The sequence below is a fragment of the Tetrao urogallus genome, assembly GCF_951394365.1.
Source record: "Tetrao urogallus genome assembly, chromosome: 3".
Lineage (NCBI taxonomy): Eukaryota > Metazoa > Chordata > Aves > Galliformes > Phasianidae > Tetrao > Tetrao urogallus.
The window spans coordinates 63,279,197-63,304,045 of record NC_136815.1 but is presented as its reverse complement, the minus strand read 5'-3'; the positions used below and the strand labels follow the sequence as shown (position 1 = coordinate 63,304,045).

At 42.1% G+C, this 24,849-nt stretch overlaps 1 protein-coding gene across 1 annotated transcript in view; it reads right to left on the bottom strand.

Annotated features, from left to right (window-relative positions):
• The window catches only part of EPB41L4B (erythrocyte membrane protein band 4.1 like 4B), a gene marked incomplete at both ends in the record, with an annotated part of 85,887 nt that extends 62,450 nt beyond the window's left edge, over positions 1–23,437 (bottom strand). The window contains one exon of the mRNA XM_079533559.1: positions 23,144–23,437. Within this exon, the coding sequence (XP_079389685.1) occupies positions 23,144–23,437 (294 nt within the window). The remainder of the gene's footprint in view (positions 1–23,143) is intronic.
• Positions 23,438–24,849: the final 1,412 nt, after the last annotated feature.

The following is a 24,849-nucleotide window of genomic DNA, read 5'->3' as shown; positions in this document are numbered from 1 at the left end:
ATGTGTTTCTGTTGTGTTCTGGATAGAAAATTATCATAAAGTAGATTATTCCTGACGAGAGGTTGTGGCAAGGAGGAGTTTGGCCTCTTCTCCCAGACAATAAACAGGACACAACGAAATGGCCGCAAGTTGTACCAGAGGAGGTTTAGGTTAGACATGAGAAAAATTTTTTTCTCTCAAAGAGAGTGGTCAGGTGCTGGAATGGCTGCCCAGGGAGGTGGTGGAGTCACCGTCCCTGGCTGTGCTCAAGAGGCATCTGGATGAGGAGCTGTGAGATATGGTTTAGTGCTTGTGGTAGCAGTGGTGATGGGAGGACAGTTGGACTAGATGACCTTGCGATTCTATGATTACATGATATGAAAAGGCATATACCAAAGAGCTTGGGTACAGGGTTAGAGTTGCAAAGTTTAGCTAGCAGTTCTCATGTTTATTGAAACACAGGCACACAGTGAAGAAGGGAACCAAAGCCTCATTCTGGTTTCACTGCTCAGTAATATCCCTCTGTTCTGCATTGCAGATATTGTATTAGGCATCTGGGTCGAGATAGGGATGTGACATGCCAGGAGTAGGCGTTAATGAGGCGATATCGGGATGCGTTAGGATCTCCCCTGCTCTGTGATGGATGTATGACGTAGGCTTTGGGGGCGTAGATGAAGCACAGAGGGTATATAAGCTAGAGTTCACTTGTAATAAACACCATTTTGCTGTTCACCACATGGGTGTGAATGTCCAGTGATTTGGCCCTGGCCCTATTGTGGCCAGTAGCATAGATCTTTAACACCGCAGTTCTGAATCTGCATTCCCCCTCAATACTTGCTTGCACCACATGCTCTCACTCACTTTTGGAAAAAAGCAGAATATGGTGTGACTTCGTATGCAAGAAAGAAGAACCCCACCATCACCTGTCTTCAATAACTAGGTTTCTGTTGAGAAACCATCTCCCTCCCCCTGGATTCCACTTATTTCAGGCAAGCATCTGACATTTTTTAGACAACACCCAGCCAGCAGTGTCCATGGAGCTGCTCATTTGTGCAGAGTGTGCATTCTGGAGCTTCAGTCATCCCAGATGTATGTATATCATCAATGAAGTTAGCTCAGTCTCCACAGTCTTACTTCCCTTGCTAATGTTCATATCTCCTCATCAACTTTGCTGAAAAAAGGGGGACAGAAGAGGAATGTAAGCCAAGTAAAACTCACACACAGTCCATACAACCACAGGTTGTGTAAGAGCTGTTCCCTCACATTCTGCCTACTCACATCCCACTTGTGGCAACAAATAGTAAATCTCAACATTTGCAATATATGAGTCTGTTGAGTCCCGGCTACCTTCAGATACCTAAATATGAACAAAAGAACTGAGCTCCCAAGTTTGAGCAGCTGCTAAATTACACTGGGGAAAGAAACGCTCACCGTGCAGCAGTTGCCCTACAGACCTCCATTGCACACCTACTCATTTTGAACGCAGACAGAGGCTGCCAGGCCTCCTTTTACACCTGCGTTAGCAACCTCCTTGTTTGTTTTTTCCTACCAACAAATCTAATAGAACTAAAGATATCCTAGGCCTACGAGTGACTCAGGGAAGAATATGAGAACTGACTTTCTCATGCAACTGGAAGAAAACCAACATTCTAAGTAACTGGAGAGGGAAGGAAAAGAGAGAGAAGAATCACAGCAGCACTTTAAACCCAGAGGCTACAGCAGACAGTGGCTTTTCTAGCTCTTCAAACAGTGTATTCCAGTGAGCAACTGATGGCAGCACATTTGCAAAGCTCAAAAATGGCTTACTTTGCAGACCGTAACAATGATAAAACATACGTTGCTCAGTGTGGGAATAGGAGCTAGCATAAGACTACCATCCGACTAGCATCCCCCTTAGAAATTTTCAAATAGTGACAATATAAGGGATGACCTCAGACACCTGCAGTAATGCAGATCTGCAAAAGGTTTCTGTTGCATGGTGCAGGTGTCTTGGTCTATTCCCTTAATAACCTTGTTTCCAAAACAGAAGATAGCAAATCTGAGGATCAGGCTGTAGACTGCTACACAGGTGCTTACTCCTTACTTTTTTAAATCCTTCTCTTCTTCCCCTAATAAACTTAGTTAAAAAGGCAGGTGGAAAGAAGACTGAGACAACAAAGACTGAAGCTTAATATTTGCTTTAAAGCACAAAGCATATTTCCTGTATGGACAAACAGATCTATGCCCATCTGAACTACAAAGAGAAATTCATCACGGTTGAATATCATCTGCCAAGCTAGTCCACCAGGCCTTTATTTGCTCTGCACAGGTGAAAGGCCTATTGCAATACTATTGTTTGCACTGCCTGCTTGCCTCCTGACAAGGGTGAGCACTGGAATAAGCAGGTCCCAGCCTGTTAGCACCACAATAAACTCTGAAATATCAACTTCACTTTGGTTTTGTCTAGAAATTTTATATGTGTCTTCCTAAGTTTTAAGCACAGTGTTGTGGAGTCATATTCCTCTTGGGGATCAGTAATGAGAATGGAATAGGGTCTGAAATGTGATTTCAAGAAAGGCAGTGCAGCAGCATATAGGTTACATACATGATGCTACTGGGCAAAAAGAACATAATCTCAGTATGCCCAAAGTGTACATCAACAAAAATGGATCCACGCAGGTAAAAAAACACTTATGAGAAACTGCTACAGCTCACCAGCATTACACACTTTCACCAACAGCCTCTAAAAACCACTTCAAAACCCACTCATTAATATCAAAACCAAAAGCAAGCCAGCAGATTAACTTAGGTTTCTTGAACTAAGGGGACACATTACAATTTTCCCTCACGTACCTTTCCTCCCCTGCCTCCCACATCCGCACTCCACACTCTCAGAAAAACTAAAACTACCACACAACAGTTAAATATACTTAGAGTGTCACAAGCATTTATCTGAAGTTTGCAGTATGAATGAACACTGCTCTTACAGCTATTTCTAAGGCCCATTTATACTACAGCTGGATCAGTTCTTTCCTAGTTCACTTGCTTTCAATGGAGGCTTCATTCTCAATTCAAATGACAAATTTCTCCAACAACAGCATACACATGGTTTCCTCAAACCTGGCATTCTTAGATTTAATAATGCCTTTTAAGTTGGCTGTGTTTTAATTACTATGCATACATACTACTTTGGAAAATCTGTGCAAAGTAAGCAAGCATTCAAATTCAATACATAAATATTGCAGACAAAAAGGATGTTTTAGCTATTGAATAGAACTGATCATGTTGATTCTTTCAGTCTTTAATGCATTTTCCCAGCAAAAGCCTTGCAACGTGAACTAAAAGAACATAATCCCTTAAACATCAGGAATAAAACAAACTCTGTTGACCTCAATCTGTTCCCATCAACTTCCTTTATCTGAAAATTGGCTCTCATGCTAAATGAACAATATAAATAACAGCATTTAATATGTGGTGTTTTCTGGATAAGCTACTGCTGCTTTTCAAATCACTGTAGGAGAACTGTATTTGTGAAGTCATGACCTTATTCATGTAGTGCACTCTATTAAATACTTTCCTTCTTGCTCACTTTGGGCAGGCAGAATTTTTCATTTCAGAGGACAAACAGCATAGTCATCTCAATTTGTTCACAAAACAACAGCACACTTACCTTTGCTCAGCTTTTAAATTTCACGCAGTGGTTGTAAAACAAAAAACAAAAAACACAACCTTTGCTACCAGATCTTACAATAACTGTAGGAAGTAGAGAGCACAAGGGGAAAAAATAAGGAAAAAAAAAATGACAGGATTTAACTACATTACAGATTCAGATCTTTGCTGGATTTGTTATTAGTAGAACACAAAAATCGGTGTGATTAGCTATGAAGCCCGAGTCACGCTTCATTCTGTGACACTGGCAGAAGTTCAGCGAGGTGATCACTGTCAACAGTGAGCTTGTGACGTGGAGCTATTAAAGGTGTGTACATGCTGCAGCTAACTACCAAAGTCACATTCTTATTGCCTTTGTCCTTCCCTTTATTTTATTGCTCTTTCATTCATGTGACATTTTAAATTAACGCAGGGTTTCCAACCTTTACACTACACCTTCCAAAGCAGAGGTTCTATTCGTTAGTTTCCAGAAACCTTCTATCAACCTTGATTTAAAACGTAATGGCAGAATAAAATTTAAAATAAACAAACAAACCACTTCATGCTACAAATGCAAGCGAGAAAGCTAAACTCCACTCAAAGAATATATCTCTCTGGCTATGACAGAATCTCTTAACAAACAGAAATCAGATGGCTATTATTTGACCATAGGAGATTATCCTAATAAGACCACCCATATTTCTTCCAGGAGTGCATGTATGTCTTTGACGTACTTGTCCTTTCTTCTTCCACAACTGTCTTCAGACTAAACAAGTACATTATCTACACTGGAAAAACAAGTGGTAACACTTTCTATTAATTAAAAAACTCATCATTTCTTACCTTCCCAAGCTCAGGTTTGCTTTTAGGTCAGTTTTCCCAGCACTCTGCTAGGTATCACTGCCAGTTTATTCATCTACTGTTTTAGAAATAAGTTTTTAATCACTCCATATATCGTTAGGTCCCAGAGCTGTACTTGGAACTTCCTTTGCCCAAAGGGAGCACAGAAAGCACCAACATACGATAGGAAGTCAGGAAGCAGTCATTAAAAATACACACGAAGAGAAGATAAAAGCCAAACATTGGTAAGTGTCATGAGTTCAGTTTGTCATCACAGCCTATCCCCAAATGAGTCACTGGCAACTCAAAACAGATCATTAGACAGTCACAAAGCATACATAATTAAGCTTTTTTGAGTAACAGGTGCACTTTGACGTTTTTGAAGTAAAAACATCAAGTTACTGGACCTGAGACCACTCAGAAAAGCAGTAATTTCATTCAAATGTTTATCTATTAGAAAGAAAAGGCTTTGCAAACTTCCAACATCTTACATTAACATCTATTTCTGTACATGTTATCAAACATTTCCAAACTCCTTGGAGTGGGGAAAATCTACATATGATGATCTTAGGATTTTTAAATCTTTTTTTTTCCCTGATATCATGCAGCAAATTGAAGGCATGTCTTTTTTCTCTCAGGAATGTGGAGTGAGCATACACAGTTTGTAGTGTTATTTCTTACTATTATAAACAGATTACAGTAAGTTGCACAGGTGTCCAGTAGAGTTAATACAACCTCTACATTCAATAAAAATAGAAGTTCATCTTTGTTTAGAAAAATGCAAATCGTCATAGTGCTTTACATGGATCTGTATAAGCTGTTCTGTTTCTAACCTCAGTATTTTGCCATTAATCTTTTCATGTGTTAATGCTTAACATTCCATTTAACTAAATCCAAATATCACTAAGGTTATAAAAACCAGTTTAACTCACCTGAGGCTTTTTCTTAGTTTTACTGCCTTAAAAGAAAAAACTGAGCTTCCAGATTGTCTTATTCACCAGAAGGCCAAAGAACAGTTTAACCAAATCCTTCTCCAGCATCAAATGAACTCTGCATGTCAAAGCACCAAATTTCAAAGCATCATGAAGGTCTCTGCTACTTGACTGACTGAACCATACTTTATTTGCCAAGTGTCCACCAAAGCAAGTTCACAACATTATGTCCATTAAGCTGGAAAACAAAATGCTATGAGCATGGTATACCAGACCACATAGTGCAGTTCAAATTCAGAGGATGAAATAAGCATAGAACTGTGCTGCAAGTAGGACTATCACTGGTGAAAGTGGGAGAGCTCTGTTAGAGCCATCCTAGGACGGAGACCCACTACAGCACTGGTCACATTAACACTGTCTTGAATATACCAGCCAGTACAGTTGAAGCTGATTCAAAATAATTATCAGAATAAAATAGTTGATTCTTCCATCAGCATGATGAAGGTTGTGCAGGTGAGCACAAATGGGAGATACTTAGAACTTTACATATCACAAGATGGAACATCCATGTCTTTTAAAGACTGCTAAGGAATACACAGAAAGAATGAAAAGTGAAAGTATACTTTCACTGGACTGATAAACTGCAGAAACATAAGACATACTGTGTAGAAGTCACATAAAGCTCCTTGACCAGCATGAGGTTGAGGAAATCAGTTTACTGTAGTGCCTTTTTATCTGGATTTTGTTCCAGAAGCAGAATTTCTCATACAGGTTGAGGTGCCATTCTGGCCAGTATAAAACTGAAAGTTTGCTTCTGAAATACATTTGTAGCAGTTCACAGACATCTTCCAGACCAAAAAAAAAAATCCCTGGAGAATAACACTGTGGATGTAGAATAACCATCCACAAATCATACCAAGAAGATGGCAGGACAAGCAACCACTGTTCCCAGCTCCTCAGAGATCCAGAACAGTGCTCAACTCCCATGTCAACTGGCAACTGAAACAGCAAGCTCATGGTTTAAGCTCTGTTCAATCTGTCACCCTTGTATAGAGACACTGAACTATTCAGGGTACACATGCTGACAGGGTAATGCTGACAGCAAATATGAAACTGATAACATCACAATCATCATTTACAATGTAAACTTCATACAAAAAAATAAGAAAGCTTAATTTGAATGTTCGGATTGAATTTTAAAAATCATCTGTTTGAAGAAGGAAGAAAAGAGATATAAAAGGAATTTGTTACTCCTCTCTTCTGATTTGTTGTAAACTTCAATATTCAATTAACATAATCCAGTACTGGAGAACTTCCAGTCTTTCCAGAATCAGACTGTCTTTGAAAAAGCATTTATGGATGATTTGATTGAAACACTGGAATCAACATGAATTTTAGTGCTTTCTACTCTGCAGTTACCTTCTGCACATCGTGCAGGAAGTGCTATAAAGCTTTGGGTTTAGCACACACCATTTCCAGCATGGATTTTGCCAGTAGAAGAGGATTAACCTCAGATATCAGTGTTTAGCTGCTTGGAAGAGAGACACCCAACTCAGGACAATAAGGTTTCATACTTAAATTCAAATACACATGAGCAGCATCAGCAATAAGTAGAGAAAACTTCTCTATTTTGGAGGAAAGTAAGGAGCTTAGGCACAGGGTTTTAAGCAACTCTTCGGGACAGTACAGTTCTAACAAAAAGCACACTGAGATAAATCACTTACCTGCCTTCAAACACATGGTTATTACAAAGTGTATGTTAACACTGTACTTCATTGAGACTACTAAATTACTAAATAAACCATACAAAGTTTTTAATGTGATACACAAGATATGAATATTGCATTTAAACTTCCTATTTTAATTTGTTTTACCCTGATTGAATGACACACACTAGTGATGTGTGTCAAGTGTATGAATTCATGCATGCATTTAGGCAAAAGCAGATGGACTTTGTTTTTCCACCATCAGATCAGCAGAAGCATTTAACAAGCCACAAAGCAAACAGAGGACTTAATTTTGAAGAGCCTCCCTTTCCCCACCTCTCCACCTTATAAAGTACTGCACAGAGTAGAACCTACAAGGTACTAAGCATTTGGGTAGGGGAACGCCCAACTAAATTTCATCCACAAACTTGAGAAGTTTGTCACAAATAATTGGCTTTCTGTGACTTCAAGTGTACAACTATATCAAGTCACCAATGCATACTTAAAATACATATAACCTATATAGATTGGTTGTAGCACAGGTAGAACCATATCTTGTTAAATTATCTTCCTCTGCACTTTAGCACCGTTCTTCACCAAATGCTTTGTAGACAGCTTCACATGAAAAGCTATAAGCTTTTAACCTCGTCTTACAGGGAGATTCACATAGGGTGTTCCACAAGGAAAGTTCATCTGAAAAGGTGGGAACACCCTACAAGGTTTCCCACAAGACAATCACTTGAATCTCATACAATAAAGAAGTTAAAGCAAAAGGAACTTTGTACTGTAATACTGCAGTACCTTTAGTCAACTTCCATTATTTGTGCAAGGTGAAATTCTGCTTCTAGAACAAAGTCCAGATAAAAAGGCAGCACAGTAAACTAACTTCCTCAATCTCATGCTGATCAAGGAGCTTTATGTGACTTCTACACAGTACGTCTTGTGTTTTTGCAGTTTATCAGTCCAGTGAAGAGCTCATTTCTCATACAGGTTGAGGTGCCATTCTGGCCAGTATAAAACTGAAAGTTTGCTTCTGAAATACATTTGTAGCAGTTCACAGACATCTTCCAGACCAAAAAAAAAAAAAAAAAAAAAAAAAAAAAAAATCCCTGGAGAATAACACTGTGGATGTGGAATATCCATCCCAAAATCATACCAAGAAGTTGGCAGGACAAGCAACCACTGTTCCCAGCTCCTCAGAGAGCCAGAACAGTGCTCAACTCCCATGTCAACTGGCAACTGAAACAGTGATCTCATGGGAACACAAGAGCAAAAGATGTTCCTCCACACTGCTGAAGCATGCTACAAAAGTAGACTTTCTATTAAGGTGGACACTCAGGTTAACAAATCTTGCTGGAGCTGTTGAGCAGAGCAGTACCCTGTGCACAGTGCATACTCCATGGCTCTGCTGAGGCCCACCCTCCACTCCACTGCACAAAACATACTTTCATCTCTGACAGTGAAGGGTTTTGTGGTTTAAACTCAAATCAGGTTCTCTAGCTGACAGGCTAAAATACTGACACACACATCCTTCTGCCAGTTGAGTCACAGAGCAAGATAGCTGAAGGCAATGACATCTTTAGCAATCTCTGGTAATCTTTTTACAGCTGTTTATCAAAGTCTCAAATCCTTCTGTCCAGAAGATTACCAACACTGTCACCTTACAACACAGACAGTAGAACATCTCCAAGGAGGCTTTGGCAGCGCAACAAGAGAAGCAACAAATGCCTACAGCTAAAAATAAATTAAATTGAAAAATAAATTGAATCTTAAATTGGAAACCTTTACCCAGGATGGCTTACAATAGCAGCTTCTAGTTCATTGGTCAAAACACATTCACCTTTAGCTTCCCAGACCCTGAGCTGCAATTCACTCCCTCACCTTGCAGTTGCATGGCATCACACTCAGGATTCCAGCACAAAGCCCCTGACTTCAGATGCACGCAGATACACAATTTGAAGTGCCAGATGGCCTGGAACTCTGTTTTCTCAAACACTTCCAAAACTCATTCCCGAAGCTCAAGAAGAACGCAACTAGTTGGGAATAAAAAAGGAAATACTGAAGCAAAATTGTACCCCTGTTTTTTTCTCTCAGAAAAATGCAAAACAAAACAAAGAGCACGCTTATTCAAATGTTTAGAATAGTTGTCATTCTAATGTAACTTGTGGATTTGAAGGTAAAAAAGCCTGTTTTCCACTGGAACTCTTTTTAACATGATTCAGAACTGTCCTTTAGTGCCTTCAAGACAATCTTCCATCTGCTACTTAAGAAGTGCTGTTTCATGTCACGTTCTTAAACCTAGTATTTTTTTTTTTTCCTTAAAAAGGACATTTTTTTTAACTGGGAAAATTAATCATGAAGTCAAATTCATGCACAGTCTAACTTTCAAATGAGAGGCTAAAAAAGTAATTGAGGAATTAGATATTTGCTACATTTCCACTCCCCTCACGATCAAGAATGACTGTTTGTACTAGCAACAAGATTAATTTCTGGAATATCTACATACAAAAAACTGCAATAAACTCAGACAGCTTTAATTTCATGGATCGCTGATAGGTTAGGCATCCAATCATTGCTTAAAGCAGCAATGTGTTCCCTCAGCAGCACAGCTGTCTTTCACTTCACTTGCAACCAGTGTCAAAGGGATAAGGAGTATAGAAAAGGTATTCCATCACACGATATCCACCTTAAGAAATGACCATCCAGAAGTGCTTTCAGCTCTGGTTCTATTTGAAACTCCACCAGTGGAACTCAGAAAAAAATGACTCTTTCTAAAATTCTTAAAATCTTTCTAACTTCAGCATCAGCTTTATTATTCTCATCAGTTCTGGCTCTCCATTAGGTTCTGAAAAATAAGAAGAAACTAGACAGTCGGGTCCAATCAGGAATAAATTAGATGACAGGATTTAAACCTCTCAATGGTTTGAAGAAAATTAAATCTCGTAAAATGAGTAATTTCTTCCTCCATATGACTGCACATTTATTAAATAACAACAATAAAGAACCTCAGAACAATAGGTTTCCACAAGACAGCTGACTTGGGCACTGATCAGCTCTTTGAGATCTAGCTTGAGCTACTTGCTACTATTTCCATCACTGAATCTCACAACGCAGCAGCTAAATATCCCTTGTTCACTTCATACTAAGCTGACTACTTTACCGGTGCAGGTAAGGAACATCCCCACAGTCAAGGTATGAGAGCACTGAGTACATGGCTCAGCCATTCCTAAAGTGATTACTTATACCCATAAGCCCCAGTTCAACAACACAGGCTTGCACAACACTTCTGCCTTGAGGAGCTCCCATGCCCTCTGCCAGATTTTTCTGCTTGCTTGGTCCCTTTCTTGTACCATACCTTAAACAGAAATTATTTCTGACATTCAATGCTGCAAAAGCATCTTCAGAGTGAAACATACCTGGATCTGATCCCTGAGCTGGCTTTCAGCACTGCCACACAGCTGAAAGGACAGGGGCTTGACTTCTGCATAAGGATGGGAAGAGAAGCCAAGTGCTGCTCATATTGCCCAGGAGAGACCTGGGCAAAAATAAGGGTAAGCATTCCTGAAATAGATGTGTGTAGACAAAAAAAAAAAAAAAAAGGCAACTTACACAATGAGGAAGGGCAAAGAGGAAAGCGGCCAGCCAGCAGCACTATGCACAGCACAATCCTGAAGTGTTCTGTTCTGCTCACTATCATCACTACTGTGAAAGAATTAACAAAATCACTGCTGCTCAACTTCACCAAACCAGCACAGTAGCAAGAGTCAATGGGTCTCACTGGTTGCATGGACTGATTCGCATCTTTAGGGGATGCAGGATTGCATCAACATAAATCAGTGAAGCCACAGGTCATGCATGCAAACAAGATTTTTGGTCACGCTCATTAGCTTGAAGATAGTGCCCTGGATTTAAGCAGTGCTGTAAGAACTCTGGTGTAACAGAAAAGCAAATGAACGTGAGCCTCTCAGTATAACACAGCCAAGGAAGTAAACATGAGCCCTGAATGCATAAGAAGGCAACATTAGGAATGGAATAATGCCATTTCATGTAACATTCACCAACCATTATAACAATGTTACTGCACTCAGCTCAAGTGTCCGAGCATTTCAGCACAGTCAGAAATAAGATACCAAGAGTAATTCTGAGCTTGAAAGGCCACTGGAAATCAAATTTTTTTTTATCTATTTAAAATAAAGGTAGGATTAAGAGGTGAGTTGCATGGGAATTTTGCAAGCCTTCGTATAGAGAACATTTTTCCTATAATCACAGGTCTCTTCATCACAAGCCTCCCAAACTAAGAGAGGGGATAACAAGGATCATAAAGGTATCAGATCTATTAAAAAGCTCGTTACTATTTTTAAAGAATTCACACACAACCTGAAGTGGTAACTGCTTCTCATTACAGACTCTTAAAAGTAGATAAACTACTTAAACTCAAAGACAGACGTCACTAAAAAGTGACAGAATTGAAACATTTTCTGAAAGGAGCTATAGAGCCTGCTCAGGGAAAGAGAAAAGATTAAACGTTCATAATTTGCCCACTCTGACCTGAAATAAATCTGCAGTTCAGGATGCATTCTTTTACAGTCATTCATATGAGTAACTATCCCATGCAATTTAAAGAGCAATATTCTAAGTGACACCAAGTAAGAACAGTCAGTTAAATTCCATTTAAAATAATTGTAACAACTTCAACAGAAGATCTTACAAGTAGGAACAAACGAGAACAAAGACAGCTGAAACGTCTGCTAGCCACTTAGCAGAAGTAATATTTCTTCATTTAGCAAATGAAGTGGCACTATCGAAAACAGCAATAAAATTGACAGGCCTTCAAAGAAGAAAGAGGAAGAAAAAAAGACAAATAAGTGAGGGTAATCCTACCAGTGATTTTTTGCAAAACTTGTTTTCTAGCTTAGTTCCGTTTAAAAAACTGCTTGCAGAAACAGAAGCAAGAGCAATGTGATCCTGTTACTATATGTAAGTATGCATTCACTTAGTCAAGCCATAACGGAACTATCTCCCTACCTACTTGCTCAAGCAGAAAGAGTACTAAAATAATAGGTGCTATAAATCCTAGCTACCTTAGACGTCAAGTCTGCTTTGTTATGCCAACCAGGAACCAACAAGTCTCAAAAAGGCTTTTTAAGATACGAATGTCATTTTGAATAACATCATAAATTCATTTAGATCTGAAACCAAAACTGCATGCTTGCCTCCCAGCAGTAACTGTGGTGCCCGTTTCCACATTTATAACTTACCCTTCAGCTACACAACCACTCCAAGTTTATTAGCACTGCAGGTTATGTCTGTGCATAGGACAGAAATAGAAGTATACTCCACAGCACACATTTCCTCATCAGCTCTGTTCCCAGCCTTCCATCCCCTGATTCATCTAAGAACATCCACCAGCATCTCTGCTCCTGTTTATGTTATCTTAGTTGGGATGTTTACAGATTTCTAAAGCAAAGCAGGCTGATCCTCTTGGAAACAGACAAAACGGTCTCACCTGGTCACTTTGCAACTGCACTGATTTCTCATTTCGCCCTCAGGGATGCTTTGTAGCATGACAATGGATTGCAGTGGGAAGTCTATCTGGCCATTTGTCTTCAAGCAGTGCTTTCACTTTAGGTACAAAACCACAGAGGCAAACAGGCTTTGCTCTCCATCTCACTAGCATCAGCTCCACAATGCAGACTATTGTCATACTTTACAGACTAGTACAAGAAATCCGCAGTTCTCTAAGGCTCATAAAAACTGCAGTCACCAGCTGAAGTGCTCAAAATTCCATCCTTTAACACTTAATAAAAGCCTGCCACTACACCGCTTAAAGCTGAAGCATGCAAGAGGGAAACAATTTTTTTTTTTTTTAATAAGAAAGGCTGGTGAAAGAAATACAATGACAGAAGCAAGTTGTAGCAGCAAGAACTGAACTGCAGTAAGGTGAAGTGGGTGAAAAGTTTTCCTGTGGGTACTGGATCTTCAGAGCTGAAGGAGCCGCTGGAGGAGTGTGGGCAGCAGTGCTGGGAGCTGCTCTGCAGGGACGAGCTGCCTGCACCGGGAGGCATCCCATTGCCTGCAGCTGGTAGCTCCCAGGAGGCAGAGCTACTCCAGCTCTGGCTGCAGCAGCCTGCTAATGAGGTTAACGCATACACAAGGAATAGGAATTGGTATTCTTCAGCTCAGTATCAACATACCTTCCTCCCAAGCTAGCCATCTGTGTGCCTTGTTGCCTGAAAGCAAAAGAAAGTTCATCTGGATGGCTGTCCCTTCAAAGATACCACCCAACGTTTTATATTTACCAAAAACCCCACATCTTTCCATTTCATGTACCAATACTTCAGACTGATTACGATGGAAATACCATATGATCTGTTATCAATGCAAAAATAAGCTTAAATTCATCAGCGTCTAATACTATAAAATGCAAGGAAGTAAATCAAGGTCCCCCCTTCCTGGCCATAACTGTATTCTTAAAGAAGCAATATCTTTACTAAATTAGCTTAACTACTTTTTAAAATACACTTTATGATGAGGTTATAAACCAAAATACAGTGGGTGCTTAATGCGAAAATACATCAGAATCCCAGCACAAACTGTAAAAAGAGAACATCTGTTGGCAAATTTCAATAGAAGCAAACAAAAAACGCTTGTTCTCATTTCAGAGCATTGAATTTTTCTATTCCCACTCCCAACTGAGAAATGCAGTAATCAGCCTCAACCTATTTTTGCTAATATACAGACAACTGCTCAAACTTCACTCATTTCTCCCTGTATTTTCTAATCATCTTCACTTTTTAAAGCCACAAATGAAGTCTCATCAGAAAGGCCTTACTACGGGATAAATTTATGATGGAAATCTTGCATCTAGATGCTACACAGGGAAAGAAGACATTTTAAGCTACCAAAGAGGGGTTGGCTCAGCAAATTCGAGAAGAAAAATAATACAGTGAATAGTCTCAGCTTGTTTTTAATTGTGAATGTAAGAAAACCATTAAAAATATTTATTGTACAGATTATTTCCTTATATACTTCACTCCTAAAATATAAGACCACTTGTGAACTACCAACAATCCTTAACTCAAGAAGAGAAGCCTCCTTTAAGTGGCTGCTCTTTGCAACAATTAAGCCATCAGTCTGAACCCAGCACGAAGCAGAAGCAGTAGCAGTGTCAACTATGGTCAACATTGAATGACTTCACTGCTGATTCCTTTTAGAAGCCAGCCTCTTAGTAAGCAGGTCCCCTTATTAAAAGGGAACCTCAAGAACATTAACACCTTTAATTAACTGGAAGTCAAGAGCAAAACTCCAAGGCACACATACCCAGTTGCACAGGGCAGCCTGCAGCCAGGTGTTCCAAGCCCTGCCAAGCACGGGTAATATCTCCATACGCAGCAGCAGCCAGGCAACAAGGCTGGGAAGTCTCCACCCTGGAGAAAGGGGATGTCCATAACATAACAAAACAGCAACAAAGAGAGGGTTGCAAGGTGAACAGCAGGGAAAGGAAAACAAATAAACCGTGCCCAATACATGAAACAGCAGGAAGAAGAAAAGAAGTCTGCTGCACAGCAAACAAGTTCTATTACTGCTCTATTAAACCAGCTCTTCCCACCCCATTGTTACAACAGGGAGGCCTCAACTCACATAGATATAGGCAAGAACCCACAGATCGCAGTGTGACAGAAGGCAAGTGGATACCGTCCACTGGATAGCATGCCTCCAGGGTGCTGCCTATCCTAGCAATACGATATTGCTAGGACCATTTTAAAGAATACTGCTCTTTAATTTTTCTGCTTAATTCAAAGAGATAACACACTCATCATTCATCATCATCTCTCAGTGCAAAGCACTCATGGAAGGTTCATTATTCAGGAACTGCTACTCAGTAAGTAGCCTGAATACAAAACCTACATACAGTGGATTTGCATCTCCACTGAATAGCGATCTTTGTTGCAACACGATGATTGTACACAGTACTGCCGTTCTCAGTACTGCTTGTAAAAATAGAAGCTCTTGGTTTTGGTCTTTTTACATAAATGCAGGCCCTCAATTTTGAATCATATATCACAGTTTCAGGAATGACTAACAAGGTACATAAGAAATTTAAATGACAGAAAACAACCTTGACTGATACTGGATGGGTAACAAGGGAAAAAAAAAAAATGAAGAAAAACAAACAGAACTGTTCATTTTCTTCAAGAATGTGGAAAATATTCACTTGCAAACAGAAAGCAGGTAACACTTGTACACTAAGCAATTTTGTTCAGACTTAACACCAACCAAAAAGGTGTGATGCAGTTAGCAGGCTTATTTTGTCCGTCAATATTAGCAGATTATAAATTCGTCTGTAGCATAGGATAATTTTGAAGCTTAATGCAATAAATAAACTGCTTACAATCTAATACCCAACATACAACACTCCAGGTACTGAAATGAGCCAAATAAGAAACTTTCAGCTGAAAAAATGGGAAGCTAAGCCTGCTAAGCTAGAGAAATCTCTCAAGTGCACATCCTGTAATACATATAAATAACATACATAAAATAGTGAAGGAAATAAAATACACAATAATTAAGACTACTTAAAAATAAAATGAAAATAAAAAGCATTGTTTTCAAACAGCCACAACAGGATTTATCCTTGGATGAGTTAACCTTTAAAATAATGCTAATTTAACTACAGGCCATAATCGTCAAGTCATACCACAACACTCTTCTAATTGTATGAACATAGCAGCATCAAATATACGAGTCCAGATTCCTCAAAATAAAGGCTTAGACTTGTGTTTATGCAATACCTACAATTACCTAAATATTTCACAAGCAAAAGATAGGATCCTCCATTAGGATTTCCAGCATCTATTTGTCATATAAGTTGCACCACATGTATTAGTATCACAGAATACAGTCAGATCAAGTCAACACATTTCTCAGAATACTACTCAAGGGACACTAGGTATTTTTTAATTAACTATCTGTGGTTCCTTAACAACAAGGGAATAAACTGGTCTCAATCTGAATAGAACAAAAATATAAACAGACAAGATGAATTAACTCTTAATATTCTTCACGCTTCATAACTGGAGTCTGAACCTAGCATTTCAACAAATATTTCAAAATAATCCATCATAATATAGCTAATGGTTCAGGACATATTCAATCTGATACATAGAAATAAATGGAAATAGCAAGTCAAATAAAGAGCAGATGGTCATTCTAAGCACTTCATTACCCTCCAACCCTTTTATTTATAATGCAATGTGGAAAGAAAAAAGAATGTAGTCTGCATTGAAAAACATATTTAAAAAAAATCTGTTTCTCAAGTAACATAAAATACTAACCCAGCAACACTGTATGTACAGTTAACAGCTGTTGACTTCATCATTCTGGCGTAACTATCAATAGCTGTGAAAATGTCTTTTGGTGGGGAAGAACTGAACAGAAGGGAGTTCCACAGTTCTGATAACTGTAGAAAATCACAGAAATAATCTAAATGGGAAGGAGGGGACGGGACAGAGAGCAATGCTCAAGGACCCAAACAGAAGGAAAGCAAACCTCTAGAGTGCTTTCAAGTGCCTCCCAGAAGAGATCCTCCACAGCAAACTGTCACAGCTTTGTAGCTGCTCTTACAAACTGGGAAAATAGTGAGGAGAAAAAAAAAAAAGAAAAAAATAAAAAGGGTTCTTATTGTGAAGGAAATTCAGTGAGTATCACACTAGTAACACAGATGATATCCATGGGGAAGTATAGAGAATTGCTCAGGGAGGAGATGGAGAAAGAGAAGGATGAGTGGAAACCAGTTGGATAACAAGAGAAGCTCTGAACAGGAAAAAGAAAATGGACCTAAAGGACCCATGCTTAGAAGAGAGACGCTAAATGGAATTAGCTTCTCAAAGTTACAGGAAAAGGGCTATTTACAGAGAGGCTTCAAGTAGAAGCACAAGGAAAAACAACAGTAGAGAGGGAACTCATTTCTGTCCCTTGTCTTTTGATTTCCACACTCAGAAACTTTCCTCTTTCACTGTCCTAGCTCCATAATGCTGCCTCCGTGTCTGCACTCCTTTATCTTTCTGCATCCCAGAACATAAAATTACTCTCATCCTGATGAGCCCACAAGAGAAAGCACTACAGTTTCTACTGCAGGTTATCTTCTTTCTGATAGCTGAAGAGCAGTTGGTTCTCGGGCATACCTGGAGCGACCTCGTATTCTCATTTTTATTCTGATTTATGATTATGATTTTATATCTTATTGTCAATTTCATACTTCTCTCTCAAGCTCTGTATCTGTTCTTCTTCCACTCGAAGGCTGTTTCTTCCTGTATTACATTCTGTGATCCCAACAGAACTATTCTGCTCTCCTGCACTGTCTGAACATCCAAAGTCACTTTACTCCATTTTCCTCCTTCACGGGAACTTCTTTTTTCTAACATGCCCAATCAGATACTGTATTTCCCCTTCAGTACCTCTCCTAGGAGCATGAAGCTACAGATTTGCTACCCAGTAAGAGAACACAACCCCAAGGAAAAAACATGTTAGTTGTACTCTATTTGCAAATAAACATGTATTTTCTAACTGCTCAGAAAGTTTCCTTCTTTACTGTCCTTCTTTATTCAAATCCACAGTGGCCTTCAGTTTTCCAACAGTGAAGCCCAGTTCTCACACTGCTGCTACAAAGCATTTATACGTTAACCAACAAGGGGTCAGGACACACAGACATAACGTCTTTCACTCAAGCATAGCTGTATTCTGTTGTAAAAACACTCCCAAAATAGTGCATAAAACAATCTCATCTTCTCTCCATCTCTTCAAAAACAGAAGTTCTCCACTAAAGAACCAGTGCCACTGCGCCATGTTTTTGCAGTACACTGTTCTCATCATTGATCCTCCCTCACCAGTTGACAACTCTTTCCCATTATAACAGTGCTCCTACTGCATTGAAAAATGGTATCAGCTTCCATAAATAACTAATGGTACTCACAAGCTAAATTTATCTAATGTGTGCCAAAATAAAACACTGCTCACCACACCCGTTTCACTACGTACTGTTCAAGTGTGTTTTATCTGCTGTAGATTTATTAAGGTTGTTTGGTGAACATGCCAAGAGCCTGAAATTCCCACTTCTCTATCAAGAACCTACTCATCATGCAAGTCTGAGGCACAGCTGCAGTCCCACATGCACACCCTCCTCTCATTCCTGTTCCTCTGGGGCAGCAGAGGTCCTTGGCTGTTAGTATAAATGCCTACTATGAATATTTTTACACACACTTTCAGCAGACACAGCAACGCATTGAAGCGTTGTGATACACACGCAAGGAAATTAAAGGCTACTGCCAGAAGATAACACATCAAACTCTGGTTACAGTTACTTCATCAGAGCTTTACGGTAATGAAAAAGCATTTCAACAAAAGTGACAGAAAAAATACCCAAGCACTTCTACAAGGAGAACTTGATCACTTCGTGAAGGGGATTACAGCAGGTGGTTGCCACAGTAGTTCATGCACACAAGGCAGCCCTTGCAGGCCTGAAAACACGCTTTCAGCATTTGAAGCACTCTGATTTTACATTGTTGAAAGTACCTTCTAAATAAAGAACTATACTATCAATTACTCATGTGAGAAAAGCTTTAAAGAATTAATTCTAAAATGCCTGTTCCACACCTGATGTGGAAAACATATATTTGAGTGGAGAGCAAGCCTTCAGTTAGGAGACACCTGAGAATACCTAAAATTCAGTGTCTGCAGTTTTTATTCCTGAAATGTCATTAGGAAATCACATGTTATGTAACCAAAAGGTTGAGTGGTACCCCTCTACAAATATTTATCACTTTTTTCTAGTCAAACATACTTCCAACTTTAGGATTGAGATAACTACTCAAGAGTTAATTTAACATTTACATTCTATTTAAGCACAGAAGCCAGCGAATAGGTTTTGTTATGCTCATGCAAGTCTCACAAGAGGAGGATACAAAAGACAGAAGATTAGGCAGATTAAAAAAGGCTATGGAAGAACATTTACTATCCCTATCCTGAAGTGTTTCCATAGCAGCCGAAACAATTATCAAAACAGATACACCAAAAAGAAGGCAAAGAAACAATATGAAAGCTCTCCACCGGAAAGCAATCCATAGATATCAAGAGTAATATATAATGATGAAGTTAATGAACAAGTTAAGTGTCACCTACAACCTAATACATCACATAAGTCTTCGTAACGATGTCCATGGCAGCAGAGAAATTTACCACAGCAATGAGTATCATGACAGACAGTGCTTCAACTGCTGTGGCTCCATGGCAATGAAAACATATGGTTTCCTATGTCTGCTTTGCAAGATGGGGATTTCCACAGCAGAGTAAGCTTACTATTTGTTTCCTCTCTCTCATCCCACTTAGGTTAAACAAATAAACAAACAAACAAAAATGTTCGTTTTGTACAGCCCCCATTGTCCCCAAGCCTTATCACAAAACACCATTTTCAGTGGCACTAAAAAAAAAGTCAATCCCTGCTACTCCGCACCATCTCACAGAGAAGTCATCTTTCTGAGTCTTTCTTTAAGCTTTTATAAGATGCACTGAATTAAAAATCAGATACTCAAGTTTTAGAAATGCCAACATCCACGTCAACAAAAATTTGGGATTTTTTTGGCCTCACCTTAAAGCCATCTACAAACCTTCCCATTTACGTATTAACTAGCAGGCATCATCACTGCTGCGTAAATGTCAGTGCTCCTTGCCCATATTCTTTATGTAAGAACACAGCATCACCTATAACCAGTTTCTTTCATTAAACTCCTGAGTTCTCCAGAAAACAGAAGGATTGTGTTGACAGCAGTGAGCAAGTGGCCTTCCATCTACCCACAGCTGAGATGCAAGATCCAAACACATAACAGCTTCCTACTGCATTTTTCACTGTACGTTTACTTCTAAGTATATTCTTTTTTTTTTTTTTTAATTAATCAATCCTTATAACCAGATTTCAGATGTGCACAGGTGTGGCGTTGGGTCAGCTGAAAGTGATGACATCATCTTTATAGTCCCCCTGCCATGGTAAGTCACCCCAAAGCAATGGGCAAACTGCCACTCCCATACAGCCACTCCCAGAGGCAACCTCAATTGTGCCTCAGATTTAGCACAGGGCCCTCAGGAGCTTCTCAGCTTAAAAATCCATCCAGCGTATTATTCTGTTCAGAAAGAATACTTTCAGAGTACTTTAAGTCTTGCTTTAAGAGCAACCAAAAAGCCACCATTGTTAAGAAATCCCTGAAATTCTGTGCAAGAAGCTGAGTACAGAAATCATTATTCAAGGTTGTCTACAGCTCAGAATAATTTTATGTTGACAATACATGGGGAGAAAAGTTCAGGAAAGCCAGAAAGCACCTACAAATGAAAGGCAAATGGGGAACTTAGAGGGCAGAAGAGGCCCTGTGCATATGCAGTAAGAAAAAATAAAGTCCAAATAACCCACAAGAAAGTGGGAGGGGAAATGCAGATAAACAAGAAAGGTGACTCTGGTCACAATACTTTCATGCAGCCTCCAGAATAACAAGCTAAGGAAGGACTCAGGTGGGAGCATGACAAAAACTTACCAACTCTACCATTTCTAAAGTATGGCATAAATGCTGATAGCCTCAAAGATGGCAGCAGCCTACTGATGTGTAATTTGTTTTTACAGCAACACCACCAGCCCCCACATAAGAGAAGACACCAAGGAAGAGCCTGATGCACTTCACCTAGACAAAAGAGTCAGGGTTTTAGCTTTAATGTATATTAAACAAACCAACCAAGCAAAACAACTGAACTTTTTTTTTTCTGCACATGCAGCTGAAGGTTTCAAGCAGCCTGTCATTCCTCCACACAAACACATAGACCCTGCAGTCTTTTTAATTAATATCTAACAAGCCTTGAAATCAATTCCAATTAAGTTTCAGGTAGCAGTCTAAGAAGCGTTAGTTATGAAATTATTGTGCCCTAATGTCAACGTGTTCCTTTTACCCCTGGAAAGCCAGCTGGGTTTTAATGTTCGCAGGCAGTAGAAAGAGCACATTTTCCAGATGCCAGTATCTCCTGAAATAAGTGCTTGTGAGCGTGATCAGCAGCACAAAGTCCTTAGCAATTACTGACATACTAGGCTTCTAGTGTAAGCTGTCTCACTGCTAGAGCAGGGACCACACTCGTTCCCTCGCCAAAAAAAATAAATAAGCTGAAATGTTGAGAAACAACCATACACTGATTTCTTCATTTCTAATTTTATCAAGATAGTGCCCAGCTCATTCAGCTTAACAAGTACAGTACAACTGCTTCTGAGTATCAAAGTGCATTCTGTCTCAGGCCCTAATCCCATAAAAACCGGCGTTCCAAAGCTCAGAGAAACATTCCTAATAAAATTCTATAAATGGTGCAACGCCTCTTTCAGTTTTTCTGACTCTCTGTGTGGGTGTTACTTTCTGTGAAAGAAAGGAAAGCAGCATGAGGAGCAGAGATGCAATTCAACAGCACCCTTTCTAATCCCCAAGGCACTGATAGCTGTTTCACACCCCAGCATCCTCCAGCAGCCTAGAAATGTCACCAAAGAACACTCTGACTTCTTATCCTCTCACTGGATAAAGGAACTACAACCGCCAAGTGTGCATCTCGTGTCACCACTGACAGCCCAGGCTTGGACACCACAACACAAGCAGGTATGCTCTACAGCTTCTTTAATGGACCAAGCTGGTACACTTCCACATGCTCCCAATACTCAAGGACTACTGAAGGTTTACCATTAACTGCTTTTTCAAACCTACAGACTATCTTAAACAGATTCTATAGCAATAGCTCGACTCCGATAAGTTGGAGGGAATATAATACATGAAATATTTACTGAGCTTATCTACATAGACGGCTATAAGCATATCCTCAGCATGCACATAATACACAAGTTCTTTTTAGACTAGCGTCATGCTGAGATGCTAGTAGGACTGCAGTAAGTTGTGAAGGAGAGATGTGAAGAGAAGAAAGGTGTTAGCATTGCCAGTGCCTAGAGGTGTGTGATCTGCTCTGTGAGGGAAGGAGCTGGCTGAGCATGAAGCAGCATCTCTAGGTGGCCCCATTCCACATTCCCCTATTGGAGCAGGACTCCATCACTTTGGCTTCTAATCAGAAACCAGTTGAATCCCAGTTTCCCTATTTTAGTTAAATCTGGCCAACATACACGGGTAATTATTAGCATGAATGGCACCCAACAAAATTCAAATGTTCTGAAACAAAAAACAAATGTCTTTCACACCAGTTGAGAGTAAAAAGAGTTAGACTCAATCCTTATGGGTCCCTTCCAACTCGGGACATTCTATGATTCTAAAAGAAGCGTGAGCTCGATTAGGTTGTTACGCTGCGACCAAGTTCTCCCACCTGCTTTTGTAGGTCAGGCTTAACGGCTGCCGATTCTTCAGTTTCGAAACAAGTCTAAATGTTTTCCCAATATGATAAACCGCAGTACTGCCTCGCAGGAAAGCTCGGTTCCACGGGGCAGGGGAAGGGGCAGCAAAAAGGGACGGAAACCAGGCACTCAGCGGCCGCGAGAACGGCCACCTGGCAGAACCCAAACTCCGCAACCGAACGGCGTTCACCGCGCAGCTCCGCCGCGGTGAGCCGGGAAGGCACCCACCGGGTTCCGGCGACGCCGAAACGCCCCCAGAAGCGGCACACGGCCGCGACCCACCGCGCTCCGGAACGCGGCAGAGACGGGAGAGCGGAAAGTTCGGAGGCGGCCCCACACCGACGGCCCAACGGCACCCCCGCGCCAGCTCCACAGGTTGGGAGCGGCGAGACCGCCGATGCGCGACCGCAGCCGGGGACGTGAGGGAGGCAGCGCGGCTCTCCTGGCAGCAAGCTTCCCCCGAGCGGCTCCGGCTGCGGCGGGGGGCGGAGGCGCAGGTGCCGCTCTCCGCGCTCGCTCCGGGGAAGAAGGAAGGGGCCGCGGCCATGGCGGGAGGCGCGGTGCACCTGGCAGCAGGTGTATGCGGGCGGCGAGAGGGGAGCAAGGAAGCGACGCCAGCGGGCGGAGGGGTCGGCGCGAACCGCGTTACTCACCGGCAGCTCCACACTGACTTCGGTCCCGTCCAGGAGGAGCACGCGGCACTGCAGCACCGGCTTACTGCCGCCGGCGGCGGGGATGTGGACGGGGGCTCCGGCGCCGTGCACGACCCCGCCGGGGTGCGGCGAGGAGGGGAAACCCCCGGAGACGGCGGCGGCGGCTCCTCGTAGCCCACCGTCCCGCTCGTCGCCCTCACCGCCGAGCCCGCCTCGCCCGGCCCCGCGCCCCGCTCCTCGCCCGTAGCGCTGCATCGACCGCCGGCCAAAGGTCCTGCGCAGGAACCGCAGCATCCTGGGGGCGCCCGGCCCGGCCGCTCACACCCCCGAGCCCGCAGCTCCGCGCCCGGCCCCGGGCGCCTCCCGGAGCAACGCAGCAGCGCCGCCCGCCGGGAGCCAGCCCGCGCCGGGCGCCGGCTGGCCCGCCCCCGCCGCCCGCTCCGCCCTCCGCAGCGCCGCCCGCCAGCGGCACGGGAGGCGGGACGCGCCGCCGCCCCTTCTGCTGCGGACCGCGGGCAGGGGGAGCCGCTGAGGCAGGCGACCGGAGGGCACCACCTGTGGCGGTGGCCTCGCGGCCGGGACCGCTCGCCCTCGGCCCGCCGCCGCCTCAGCCTCGACTCCTCACGCCGCCGGTCGCGGCTTCGAAGCGCAACACGGAGGAACGAAGCGTCGCGTAGCACCGCACCGCTCTGCCGCCGGCTGCCGCGGCCGCTCGGACGCTCGCTCCGGCCGTCGGGGCGGCGCCTGCGCGGTGGCTGCCCCTCGCCGGGAGGGGAGGGAAGGGAGAGACGCGGGCGAGAGCGCCCCTGGCTTCACCTGAGGGGCTGCGGGGCGGTCCCAAGGAGCTGCCGGTGCGTCTCCCGCCCCGCCACCTGCCTAGCGAATGCGGCGCCGAGAGGGCAGTCCTGGTGCCTGGAGGCTGGAGCGAGGCAGCCCGGCCACTGCCGTCAGGAGTTTGCGTGCAAACATCCTCAGGTGGGGTGGGGAGAGGCTCCCGCATTCCCTTTGAGGTTGGCGTTGTTAAGGAGACAACCAGCTGGACGAGGTTCCGTGGAGAAAGCATTGCCTCCAGAGCTTGCTGGTGTTTTGTTCCCTCTGGTTTCTGCGAGGCACAGGTGTGGCTTTATTCCAGCATCACGTCGCGTCCATTGGTATCAGAGTCAATAAGATCAGTATTTACATACATTGGCTCTGGGAGGAGAGCATCTGCCGAGGCGCCATGCATGACACAGTGGCATCACGTAAGTGTCTGCTGGAACAGTTTCACCCATGGCCAGCTACACGATCTAGGAAGTGTGGATAGAAAATATTGGCTGCTTCTGAAGTTTTGGAGATCTTTTTCATAGAATCATAAAATCATTTGATTTGGAAGGGACCCTCAAGGGCCATCTAGTGCAAACCCTCTGCAATAAACACCTTCAGCAGATCAGGGTGCTCAGAGCCCCATCCAGCCTGATCTTGCATGTCTCCAGGAATGGACATTCACCACCTCTCTGGGCAACATATGCCAGTGCTTCACTACCCTTATTGTAAATAACTGTTTTCCTTATATCTAGTCTGGAGTCAAACAATCCACCATTGTTTTGTATCATGCTACCAGGAGAGTTATCTTTAGCTATGAAACAAAAGCCCTGAGCCACTGTGGGTATGGAGGAAGCCACGACACATTTATCACAAGATGAGAGGTGATGAAATGAATTTTTACA